This window comes from Haliotis rufescens, unplaced genomic scaffold (genome assembly GCF_023055435.1).
Source record: "Haliotis rufescens isolate VD_foot unplaced genomic scaffold, xgHalRufe1.0.p SCAF_6, whole genome shotgun sequence".
NCBI lineage: Eukaryota > Metazoa > Mollusca > Gastropoda > Lepetellida > Haliotidae > Haliotis > Haliotis rufescens.
The window spans coordinates 18871251-18882825 of NW_025964334.1; the positions used below are offsets into that span (position 1 = coordinate 18871251).

The 11575-nt window shown below is 41.2% G+C and overlaps 3 protein-coding genes across 3 annotated transcripts in view; 1 reads left to right on the top strand and 2 right to left on the bottom strand.

Moving 5' to 3' along the window:
• The window catches only part of LOC124111268, a 4227-nt gene extending 21 nt beyond the window's left edge, over nucleotides 1-4206 (bottom strand). Inside the window, exons 1-3 of the mRNA XM_046470917.2 lie at nucleotides 4175-4206; nucleotides 2240-2447; nucleotides 1-168 (exon numbers count right to left, since the gene is read on the bottom strand). The exon at nucleotides 1-168 is cut by the window's left edge and continues 21 nt beyond it. Of these exons, the coding sequence (XP_046326873.2) occupies nucleotides 31-168; nucleotides 2240-2446 (345 nt within the window). The 5' untranslated portion in view covers nucleotide 2447; nucleotides 4175-4206 and the 3' untranslated portion in view covers nucleotides 1-30. The remainder of the gene's footprint in view (nucleotides 169-2239; nucleotides 2448-4174) is intronic.
• A 188-nt stretch (nucleotides 4207-4394) lies between these two features.
• Nucleotides 4395-6097, top strand: LOC124111267. Its single transcript, XM_046470916.2, has 3 exons — nucleotides 4395-4478; nucleotides 4934-5196; nucleotides 5926-6097. Exons 2-3 carry the CDS (start codon nucleotides 4942-4944, stop codon nucleotides 6031-6033), a joined length of 363 nt encoding a protein of 120 aa, XP_046326872.1. The 5' UTR covers nucleotides 4395-4478; nucleotides 4934-4941; the 3' UTR covers nucleotides 6034-6097.
• Nucleotides 6098-9817: 3720 nt separating this feature from the next.
• LOC124111266 lies at nucleotides 9818-11465 on the bottom strand. Its single transcript, XM_046470915.2, has 3 exons — nucleotides 11346-11465; nucleotides 10702-10958; nucleotides 9818-9985 (listed from the first exon to the last, which is right to left on the bottom strand). The coding sequence occupies exons 2-3, from the start codon at nucleotides 10948-10950 to the stop codon at nucleotides 9878-9880; spliced, it is 357 nt and encodes a 118-aa protein (XP_046326871.2). The 5' UTR covers nucleotides 10951-10958; nucleotides 11346-11465; the 3' UTR covers nucleotides 9818-9877.
• Nucleotides 11466-11575: the final 110 nt, after the last annotated feature.

Consider the following 11575-nt stretch of genomic DNA (forward strand, 5'->3'; position numbering starts at 1 on the left):
GAACATTACAGTTGTGTTACAGCTCCATGTCTACTGTACTCGTCTGACAACGGGAACTGCCCTTCTACGACGACGGCGTCTCTGCTGCGTCTCCTGCTTGGCTTCCTGTTGCTCCTCATCTTTGTTGTAGTACTCAAGCCATCCCAACCCGTAGTCATACTGGTTATACTGTGAAACAAATGGTGGGTTTCTGATGTCACTCTTCATTATACACATGTTGTATGGTGTGAAGGCAGGTAGGTATTATGACAGGGAACTAAATGTGAACCGAGCAGTTAATAATATAAGTTGTCCGCCGGTCTCGTGGGGGACCAGTGGAGAGCATATTTTTCTTACATACATGCATGATGCATGCTTTGGTCGAAATTCCATAGTCCCACTCGTTATACTGTGGAACGAATAGTGGGTATATGAGTGGGTGAGTCAATTGGGTTTAACGCCGATTTTAACAGTATTCCAGTTCCGGCGTGTCAGCTTAATGTGGGAAGAAAGCCCGAAGTGACGCAGGTCTCAGACGTTTACCACTTCGGTGAAACCCACGAGCACGGGTATGGTGCTGACAAACCTAGAAACATAATCGGGGCGAACCAAGATTCGAACTCACAATCAAAGGTTTCTGGCGTGCCCAAGGGACGCAACTCTGCACAGCGAATCGCTCGAAAGAACTGACATAAAGTGAAAGTCCAATCTTACATACATGTATACATGTATCTTCCAAACGTGATTGAAACGCAACTCCGCACAGTGAATCGCGGCGCCTTAGACGACTGGGCCACCCGTGCCCCCTGGTGGTATATGAAATAGTACTATACGAAGTTGAGCATGGTGAGCAAACACCCACCCCATTTAACTATGCAAAATGAAAAGTGTAAACTATCCCCCCTACTCCCCCTGTCTCTTTGAAAAGAGGGCTGTCGGGTAGCCTAGTGGTTAAAGCGTTCGGATTCGATTTCCGTCATGGGTACATTGTGTGAAGCCCATTTCTGGTGTCCCCTGCAGTGATATTGCTGGAGTATTGTTAAAAGCGGCGTAAAACCATACTCACTCACTTTGGAAAGAACACATATTTAGTGATTTCCAGAAAACGTCCACCTACATCCATTAGTTCTTGTGAGGTGATTAACTACAAAGCGCCAAAAATGCCCACATAGCCTATGTCTTCGTAACCAGGAACGGCAGCACAATCGTTAAAACGTTGGTAAACGAAATGTTCTTCACGACCAAACATTACTTATCTGAAAACCGCTGACGCGATGTAAACTTCTACACTTTAAGCCATTCACTTCATGGGAATTCGTTCGTAGTTACTCACATAACCGACCGCCTCCGTGGTCTAGTGGTAGAGCGTCCGCCCGGAGAGCGGAAGGTCCGGGGTTCGATCCCCGGCCGCGTCATACCAAAAAACGTTAAAAGATGGCACTTGTTGTTACCCTGTCTGGTGCTAGGCATCAAGGGGCTAAAACAAGGACTGGTCGGCTCGGAGTCAGTATACTGTGTCTGAGTGGGGTATTCATGTTAAACTGCGGCATGGTATCTCAGTGAGCTAGCACTATAAATCGGCATCAGTCCGGACTAGTACAAGCAGCCACACAAACACACACACGTTCATGCACGTCGCTATATAAGTGCAATAATCTTGGACGCGATGTTAAACCCCATTTCACCTCACCTACTCACATAACCATGATCTTCATATCCAGTAGCAGAGGAGGAACCGTAAGGCATTACTTACATGACAGCGGTATGTAATGTATGTAATGGTGGACACTGGGCCAGTAACATCAGACATTCAGTGATTGATATTATGAGCAACGACCCATGCATCGGGGTACAATAAAACGCAATCAACCAGGTCAACGAGGCTAACTCCCCGAACAGTTAAGTCGACTGTATGTGTCTGAAGGATCTATTCTGTAATGGACAAATAATGAGAATCTGTTGATTCCGTTAGTGGAATCAAAGAGCTCAAAGAGAAATGGCGAGTTGATCCCACTTCCAGAATCAACAGATTCGAGTGATTTCTCGGACTTAAACCAAGATCTATCTATTATCAATGACCGGTAGTTAGGGCAGCTTTACTTGTTAATACACGTTCAGAGTGGCCGGTGTATTCCTGGCTCTGAATCTCCTACAAGGACGCGTGACGTCATTATATTGGCGCAAGAGCGTGACGTCATTATAATGGTGCAAGAATCCTGCACTGCGAAATACTGTGAAATCGTTCACCTCAAATACTCACATAACCTTGATCTTCGTAACCAGTAACGGAAGAAGAGCCGTAAGTCGTGTCAGAATCGAGGAAGGTTAAAGCATCCCTCTTCTGTTGCGCTCCCTTGGACTGCTGTGACTGTCGGTCCTGTTTCCTGGCGTTCTTCCTCGAGTCACGAGGTGTAGCCAATGTCAAGGCCACGAGGCAAGCCACCACGAAGACAAAGGTTACGTTCATTCTGTGGAGAAATATAGTGAACATCATCATTCATTACTGCTCTATATTTCGTTTGGAAAGACTCTTTCAAAGAGGGTTGGAGAGAAGGTGTGGTGGGGGTTGGGGGCTGGGGTGGGGATGGTGTGTGTGTGTGCGTGTGTGCGTGCGTACGTGCGCGAGTCTGTGTGTGTGTGTGTTCACTGGTGGCCCCGTCTTCTGAGGCGCCGAAATTTGGGCCACGCCCAAAACTTATGATTATGGGTTCGAATCCCGATCTATCTGATTATACCGTACTCGGGCGTTTTTTTACCAAAGTGGTAAACGTCTGAGACCTGCATCACTTCGGGCTTTACTCCCACATTAAGCTGACACGCCGTTAATACAGTTAATGGCTGCGTTAATCTCAACTCACGAGTGGATGTCTTTTACATAAAAGAACGTGTCACCGACTACGCTTTAATAGCAAGGGAGTTGGGATCTTACTCCGCTCTGAACACTGAAAGGTGCCGGATAAGTAAATGGAAAACTCATTATTTAAGGTCGTTGAACAAACCATAGTTTCATTTCTTATTCTATTCTTACTCGCCTCATCATTTAATATTATTCTTGAGAAAATAAATGAGTGAAGATAGTTTTACAACTGTTTTAGCAATATTCCAGTTATGTCATGACGAGATCCACCAGAAATGGGCTTTACACATTGTACCCATGTTAGGATTTGAACGTGACGAGCGAACGCTTTAACCACAAGGCTGACCCACCGTTGAAAAAAATCAGATTTGCTCTTTGTGCGATCGTCATATGTACTTCACTGCATAGTGCTGATGGTGCAGACAACAGTATAAGAGTGAGTTTAACTGAAATATATTTACACTTAGAGTGAGTGAGTGAGTATGGTTTTACGCCGCTTTTAGCAATATTCCAGCAATATCACGGCGGGGGACACTCGAAATTGGCTTCACACATTGTACCCATGTCGGGAATCGAACCCTTTTACTTTTAGAGATACAAGTCAAGTTTTGATCATACAAAATTGTATGGACGTGAAAGCATTATTACAATCTCATAAACATCTTTACCGAGCAGTAGGATGAGGTAAAAACACAAAATCTGGAGATTTGTACAACAATTTATGAAATATTCTTTCCAGGTTTTAACATTATCATACATGTATGTATTGTACACAACGTAGATAATATTGTATTTGTTCCCAAGCTTGGCCTATTGAAAAGCAAATTCAATTTAAACATGTTAGGTTTAGTTCAAATCCTTTGTCACCCAATTGGTAGAGTGGGCATTTTATTTTAGTACCGAAATGGTATTTTCCTCCTTCTGTGTTTCAGTAGGTAACTTATGATTGAGACAAAGGATGGTATTCGTGGAGAATGTAACCAGGGAGTACACGAGTAGGTCCGGGGATGACCAGGTCTCCATCAACCCATGCTGCTCTTTAGGGGCGACTTGGTGTATCGGGTGGTCAGAGTCGGGGACTTGGTTGATAGTGTGGATCGTTGCTCAAAATATAAATCACTGGATTGTGTTTCTTATCTACAGGCCGGGATACATGGAACTGGGATATTGGCAGGTTGTGGCTATAATAAACACGAGTGTTACACTCCCAAGTTATTTTTCAAAACGATAATATTGGTACTTGAAAATACGCTAAAAATCAATATGAGAACTGATTCTAGATTAATCAGTGTAAGGTAATAAGAAAAGGTATTCATAACCTATGTACACAGAACATACCTGATATGAGCTGCTTGCGATCCTGTACAGTGAATGAGTGACAATCACAATTCAGCCAGGGCTTATATTTGGCGCCGTGATATTTAATCCTGCAATACTTCCGTGTTCCATACAGTAGTTGATGAAGCTGAAGAAACCCGAGAGGACGAGACACTGATACCCCCCACTGATGGAGGTGTCTATCTATCCCGATCTTTGGTGAACACAGAAGTCTGATATGTGAATGTACATGGTATACACAGTGTATATAAACGGTGCCATACTTTGGTACAATTACCGGAAAATCAAGGTGTGCTCTCTGCAAGTAAGTACGCTATATGGTTAAAGAGCATCATCCGACTCTTGCTCAAAAGTTCTTTTCAGGGTCCAAACATTCAACATTAGTAAAGGTTTCGAAACGGTTTATGGTTGACATGTGGATAGCGTGAAAACAGAAAATAATTGTATGTCATGACGCAGGACCGACAAAATTGTCACCAACGAAGAACAAACATTTTGGAATACTATTGTGATGATTTTATATAAATTGTCAGAATAATAATTGTGGTGAGAAGGTTTGCAATACGACTCCTAAATGTCAGTTTGCCATTACCTGTTTGACCACACTGTGTATGTATTTTCATTGTTTTGATCCGCCGGACGATTTTGAAATTTTTTTCTGAACATATATGCGGTAAATGTTAACAATACTGTAATATTGTTTATGATAAACTATTTGGCATGCCTCCATACCTTTGACTACAACATGTATATTCACAGATCCAAGCATGAAGGTTCTCGTCATCCTTGCAGTCGTTGTTGTCGTTGCTTCCGCCAGAACCCTAACCAGGGCCAAGAGGTCAAACAAGAATCATGATAACAATGTCATGAACGCCGCTAAATCAATCATCGCCTCTGCAAACGACGTGGCCGGGGATAAGCAGAACAACAAGGACAAGAGAGATTATGAATATTACTACGCCAAATACAACTACGATAACTACGGATTGTACGCAGTTGGTGCTGTGGTTGACTATGGATACGTGAGTAACTTATTTCTGCTTTTAATATACACTGTCATAAACTATAGTTTGACAATGTATGAAGACATTGTCGATCGTAAACATGAGTAGACGCATTTTCCTGCATGCCGTCGCTCATTTGTTGGCCTTAAAAGTCCCGAATCAAGTGTTAAACCTGTCAAATATTATTCATCGATGATATGGTATTAGAATTTTAAATGTCAACGCCAGTCTCGATAAGCCGCCAAAATAGACTACATTGGGCGGACGGGAAGGAAAAACTAGCGGATAAAATCGTATGAATGGATCAATGAATTTTAAGTGATGACACCAGGATTTTGCGGCAAGGGTAAGCATGTCCTGCACAACCGGAAGCACCCATCACAATTTGCATAAAAAAGTGTGTGTTGCCTGACACCACAAAGCAGTTCTCCTGCCAAAAGAACACAGGCGCAAACGAGTCTTCAGAGAGTGAGTGACTTATTATTTAACCTAAATGGCTGACAAATATATGGAACAGGATTGGAGTATTACATATCACGGTGCCTAGATGTGACTGCAGCACAACAAGCCTCCATGTCTATTCCAGTTTTATGTTTGTGCCTTACAGTCATGTAAACATTGACAAGAAAATTTTGGTATGTAATTATACATCTAGTTTGGTGGCGCTGTGTAAGGACTAATAAATGTCCTATTGTTGTATGTCACGTTGGTGACAAATGTTTTTGACTTTACTATTTTGTTTTTCAGGTGGATTATTCTGAAACCGGGTTGTATTACTATGACGTATCCCAGGACGATATTAACCAGAAGTTGGCCGCGAAAGAGGCAAAGAAACAGACAGAAGGCGCTGAGTAGCTCGCGACAACATGTCGCGACAAATAATCTGACAATAAAGCGTCATAAACAATTCTGAGTAATATTTTATTGCATATGAAATTGATGAGTGAGTGAGTGGGATTTAACGCTGATTTGAACTGTATTCTCGTTATATCACAGCGTGTCAGAAAAACCCAAGTATTACAAGTCTCATATGTTTACCACTTTGCACGTGTATGACTATGGTGCTGACAAACTAAGGAACCTCATCAGTGCGAATCTGGGATCCGAAACCATGTTAATCGGATCCTGGAGCAGCTATAGGACGCAATTCTGCACAGCGAAGGTAGCAATATAAAGGACGCAATTCTGCACAGCGAAGGTAGCAATATTAGATGTGGGCAGTTAGGGACTGACAATTTCATAAAGGGGGGGGGGGGGGGGGGGGGAATTTTATCGAAAAATTAATTTAAGAAAAGTCTTGAAAAAAGTTATTATGCTTCACACTGTCAAAAAAATACTGTTCGCCGCAAAACGTACATTGTTGGTAGTTGTTTTTCTATAAGAAAATATTTAGTCTCAAGACAAAATCGCCTCCGTGGTCTAGTGGTAGAGCGTCCGCCCGGAGAGCGGAAGGTCTGGGGTTCGATCATACCAAAAGACGTTAAAAGATGGCACTTGTTGTTACCCTGTCTGGCGCTCGGCATTAAGGGGCTAAAACAAGGACTGGTCGGCTCGGAGTCAGCATACTGTGTCCTAATGGGGTATTCATGTTATACTGCGGCATGGTATCTCAGTGAGCTAGCACTTTAAATCGGCATCAGTCCGGACATGTACAAGCAGCCACACAAACACACACACGTACATGCACGTCGCTATATAAGTGCAATAATCTTGGACGCGACGTTAAACCCCATTTTACCTCACCTCCATGAAACATAGCACATACACCAATCAGATGGTGAACCGATACCTTTGAAGCTTTACGGATACGTATATTTTGCTTGTTTGGCTTTTGATCTTAGACTCAGTTAGGTGCGTGTTTATTTCTGGACTAGAAACTCAAAATATCGTTAACTATTTCTTTCTGATACATATCAACCAGATTGTGAACTGGTGTCTAATGCTATCAAGACTTTTTAGAATGTACTGCTGTGTGGAGTCAGGCGATACATACTTACTTTTTTGTGCAAATTGTGTGAACGGCTGCTTCCGGTAGGACAGGTCATGCTTACTCTTTTCGCAGAACACCTGGTGTCACCTCTGATTTTCAATGCAATGGCAGTGCGCATCAGAGTGGCAGTACAAAAATGAATGGCAGTACAATTACAATGGCAGTATGAAAGCAATAGTCTAACAAAGCGTCAGTGATTGTGATATTTTTGGTATCCTGGGTAATAAGACTGGGTATCAAGGGCGAAAACAATTATCTTCACAAAACCGCTGATATTGATGCAATGTGAGATGGGATTGGGTTAGCACTAGCCCCACGCATGTAGTTTAAATGCCTTCTAGGAAGATTCCATACCATGCTGGATTTGTGAAGCTGTTCTTGACACCTGACTCAAAAAGCATCTAAAGAAGTAACTTCCACACCACTGCTTACATTAGATAGAACTTCATTCCTGACAACTAACTACTGTTAAAACACAATGTTATGAAATTCTTCTGAATCTTAACAGAAACAATGTGATACAACATTGCGTAACAATACATTACACTGCCATATAACACTCTCCCTCTTCGGAGAAAGACATTTTTAACATAGTGAGAGCTTTCTTTACTAACTAAAGAACAAAAACTACTAAGTGAGGTGACATCCGGTCAAATTGGGTTTAACGTCGCGTTCAAGATTTTTGCGATTACAAGTACAGTAAATTATAGTAAACATGATAAATGATGCTTATGAGAAATTGGAACAAAATTTCATGTTTGCAGTCAAAACTGATCAAATTGTATAATGTATTGTACAACAATGTTGTAACTGTATCACATTGTTGCTGTAAAGATTCAGTAGAAGTTCATAGATGTGTTTTAACAGTGGTTAGTTGTCAGGAATGTGGTACTATCTAATGTAAGCAGTGGTGTGGAAGTTACTATTTTTAAATACTTTTTGAGTCAGGTGTCAAGAACAGACAGACTAATCCAGCATGGAATGGACATTTTCTAATTTTCTAGGCGGTATCTAGACTACATACATTGTACGTGGGGCAAGTGCATCCCTATCTCATCTCACATTACATCAAGACCAGCGGTTGTGTGAAGATCATTGTTTTCGCCCTGGATACCCAGTCGATGCCTATTTTGGAAGCTTCTATTGTTCACTGCCATTGCAATTACTTTGCAGTAATTTGTATGGATTTGTAAACATTGTTAATGTTATAACCCCATTGTTTCATACAAAATTCTCTTAGGCATATATTTCTGGGTTAACTTATTGTTTCAATTTTGAAGTCGACATATAACAATGTCTTACTTCGATCAAAGGCAATGAAATATAAAATAATTAAAAGCTCAAGATAGCAGAAGGGTATTTGAGTTATTTTACGGAAACAAACCTCATCCTTATCTGAAGTGAAGTCCCTCATGTTTCCCTGTCTGTCGTTCCTCATTAAGGAGATAAACTAAGGACTGTTCGGCTCGAAGTCAGAAAACTGTGTCTGAGTGGGATTTTCATTATAAAACTGCAGCTTGTCATTTCTGTGGGTAAGCCCTATAAGACCGGCATCAGTCCGGACCAGTAGACGTACACTACACGCACACGCACACACGCGCACACGCACACACACATTCAAACGTTTATGCACACGTCGCCATATTATATTCCAATTTTCCTGAACTCGACTTTAGGGCCTATTTCACCTCACCTTCACCATGGGAATGTGATATAAATGTGAAACGTCAATGCAAGGGAATAACGAGTCTAGATTATCCGCCAAGATTCCATTTGGCGTAAAGGGCTAAAATAGCCATGAAAATTATATGAATGGACCACTGGAAATCAGTGATGACACCAGGTGTTCGGCAACAATTGTAAGCATGGCCTGCCGTACCTGAAGCACCCGCTTTTAACACAAGTATTTACCATGTGACGCCACACAGCAGTACTCCTGTACATTCTAGACCTCTTGATAGCATACAGCACCAGGTCACTACCTAGGTGATATGTGTCAGAAAGAAATAATGATTGTATATTTACCTTTAAGTGACCGACAATTTGATATTCAGGTGGTGGGGGTTGGATGGGGTCGTAGGTTTTTTTTACTGTCTTGAGACTAGGTATTTTCAGGTACCGCACCAGAACTATTTTTTTTTAAATTACAACTATGAATCTGAACAAAGTTTGAATAAATACACCTTGCATCAATGTCATTTCTTTGTCAGGTTCTTTTTTCAACAGTCTAAAGCATAATTATATTTTCCAAGACTCTTCTTGAACAATTTATTTTTTACCGAGAATATAAAATGGTCTCTAACTGCCCACATCTAATATTGCTACCTTCGCTATGCAGAATTGCCTCCTTTTGCTGCTCCAGGATCTGATGATCATGGATTCGGATCCCAAATTCGCACTGATGAGGATCCTTAGTTTGTCAGCACCAAAGTCATGCTCGTGCAAAGTGGTAAACGTCTGAGACTTGCAATACTTCGGGTTTTTCTGAAACGCCGTGACAGAACTGGAATATTTTCAAAGCGGCGCTAAACTCCACTCACTCACTTACTTACTCACTCACTTACTCACTCGCTCTGTTTATGATCCTCAGTTTGTCAGCACCATGAGATGGGTTTTACTGATTTCATATGCAATAAAATATCACTCAGAAATGTTTCAGACACTTTATTGTTACAAGTCAGAATGTTTGTCGTGACATGTTGTCTCGAGCTACTCAGCGCCTTCTGTCTGTTTCTTTGCCTCTTTCGCGGCCAACTTCTGGTTAATATCGTCCTGGGATACGTCATAGTAATACAACCCGGTTGCAGAATAATCCACCTGAAAACCAAATTGTAAAATCAAAAACTTTTGTCACCTATTCAGCGTCACCAAACTAAATGTATAATTACATGCCAAAGTACTTTCTTGTCAATGTTTACATGACTGTAAGGCACAAACATAAAACTAAAATAGACATGGAGGCTTATTGTGCTGCAGTCACATCTAGACACCGTAATATGTAATACTCCAATCCTGTTCCATGTATTTGTCAGCCATTTAGGTTAAATAATAAGTCACTCACTCTCTGAAGACTCGTTTGCGCCTGTGTTCTTTTGGCAGGAGAACTGCTTTGTGGTGTCAGGCATCAAACACTTACTATTTTATGCAAATTGTGACGGGTTCTTCCGGTTGTGCAGGACATGCTTACCCTTTCCGCGAACGCCTGATGTCATCACTTATTTTCATTGATCCATTCATACAATTTTCTCCGCTATTTTGCCCTTTACACCAGCCCAATGGAGTCTATTTTGTTGGCTTAAAGAGACTGGTTATTCTCTGGAGATGACGTTTTAATTCTAATACCATACCATCGATGCTTAATATTTAACATCTATAACACTCGATACGGGACTTTTCTGACCAACAAATGAACGACGGCATGCAGGAAAATGCGTCAACTCATGATTACGATCGACAATGTCTTCATACAAAACTTACATTGTGAAACTATAGTTTATGACTGTATATATAAAGTGCAGAAATAAGTTACTCACGTATCCATAGTCAACCACAGCACCAACTGCGTACAATCCGTAGTTATCGTAGTTGTATTTGGCGTAGTAATATTCATAATCTCTCTTGTCCTTGTTGTTCTGCTTATCCACGTCGTTTGCAGAGGCGATGATTGATTTAGCGGCGTTCATGACGTTGTCGTCACGATTCCTGTTTGACCTCTTGGCCCTGGTTAGGGTTCTGGCGGAAGCAACGACAACAACGACTGCAAGGATGACGAGGACCTTCATGTTTGGATCTGTGAATATACATGTTGTAGTCAAAGGTATGGAGGCATATTAAATAGTATAAATTTGATTCTCAATTCTCACAATATCATAAACAATATCACATTATTATTAACATATGTTAACAAAAGTTTCAATATCGTCCGGTGCATCAAATCAATGAAAATACACACACACTGTGGTCAAACAGGTAATGGCAAACTGACATTTAGGAGTCGTATTGCAAACTTTCTCACCACAATTATTATTCTAACAATCAATGAAAAATCATCACAATAGTATTTAAATATTTTTGTTTTCGTTAGAGAAAAATATTTCGATCTTGCTTCAAACTTTACTGAGGCCTTGAATCTAACCCTGAAAAGAACTTTTGAGCAAGAGTCGTATAGCATACTTACTTGCAGAGAGCACACCTTGATTTTCCGGTAATTCTACCAAAGTATGGCACCGTTTATATACACTGTGTATACCATGTACCTTATATCAGACTTCTGTGTTAACCAAAGATCGGGATAGATAGACACCTCCATCAGTGGGGGGTATCAGTATCTCGTCTTCTCGGGTTTCTTCAGCTTCATCAACTACTGTATGGAACACGGAAGTATTGCAGGATTAAATATCACGGCGC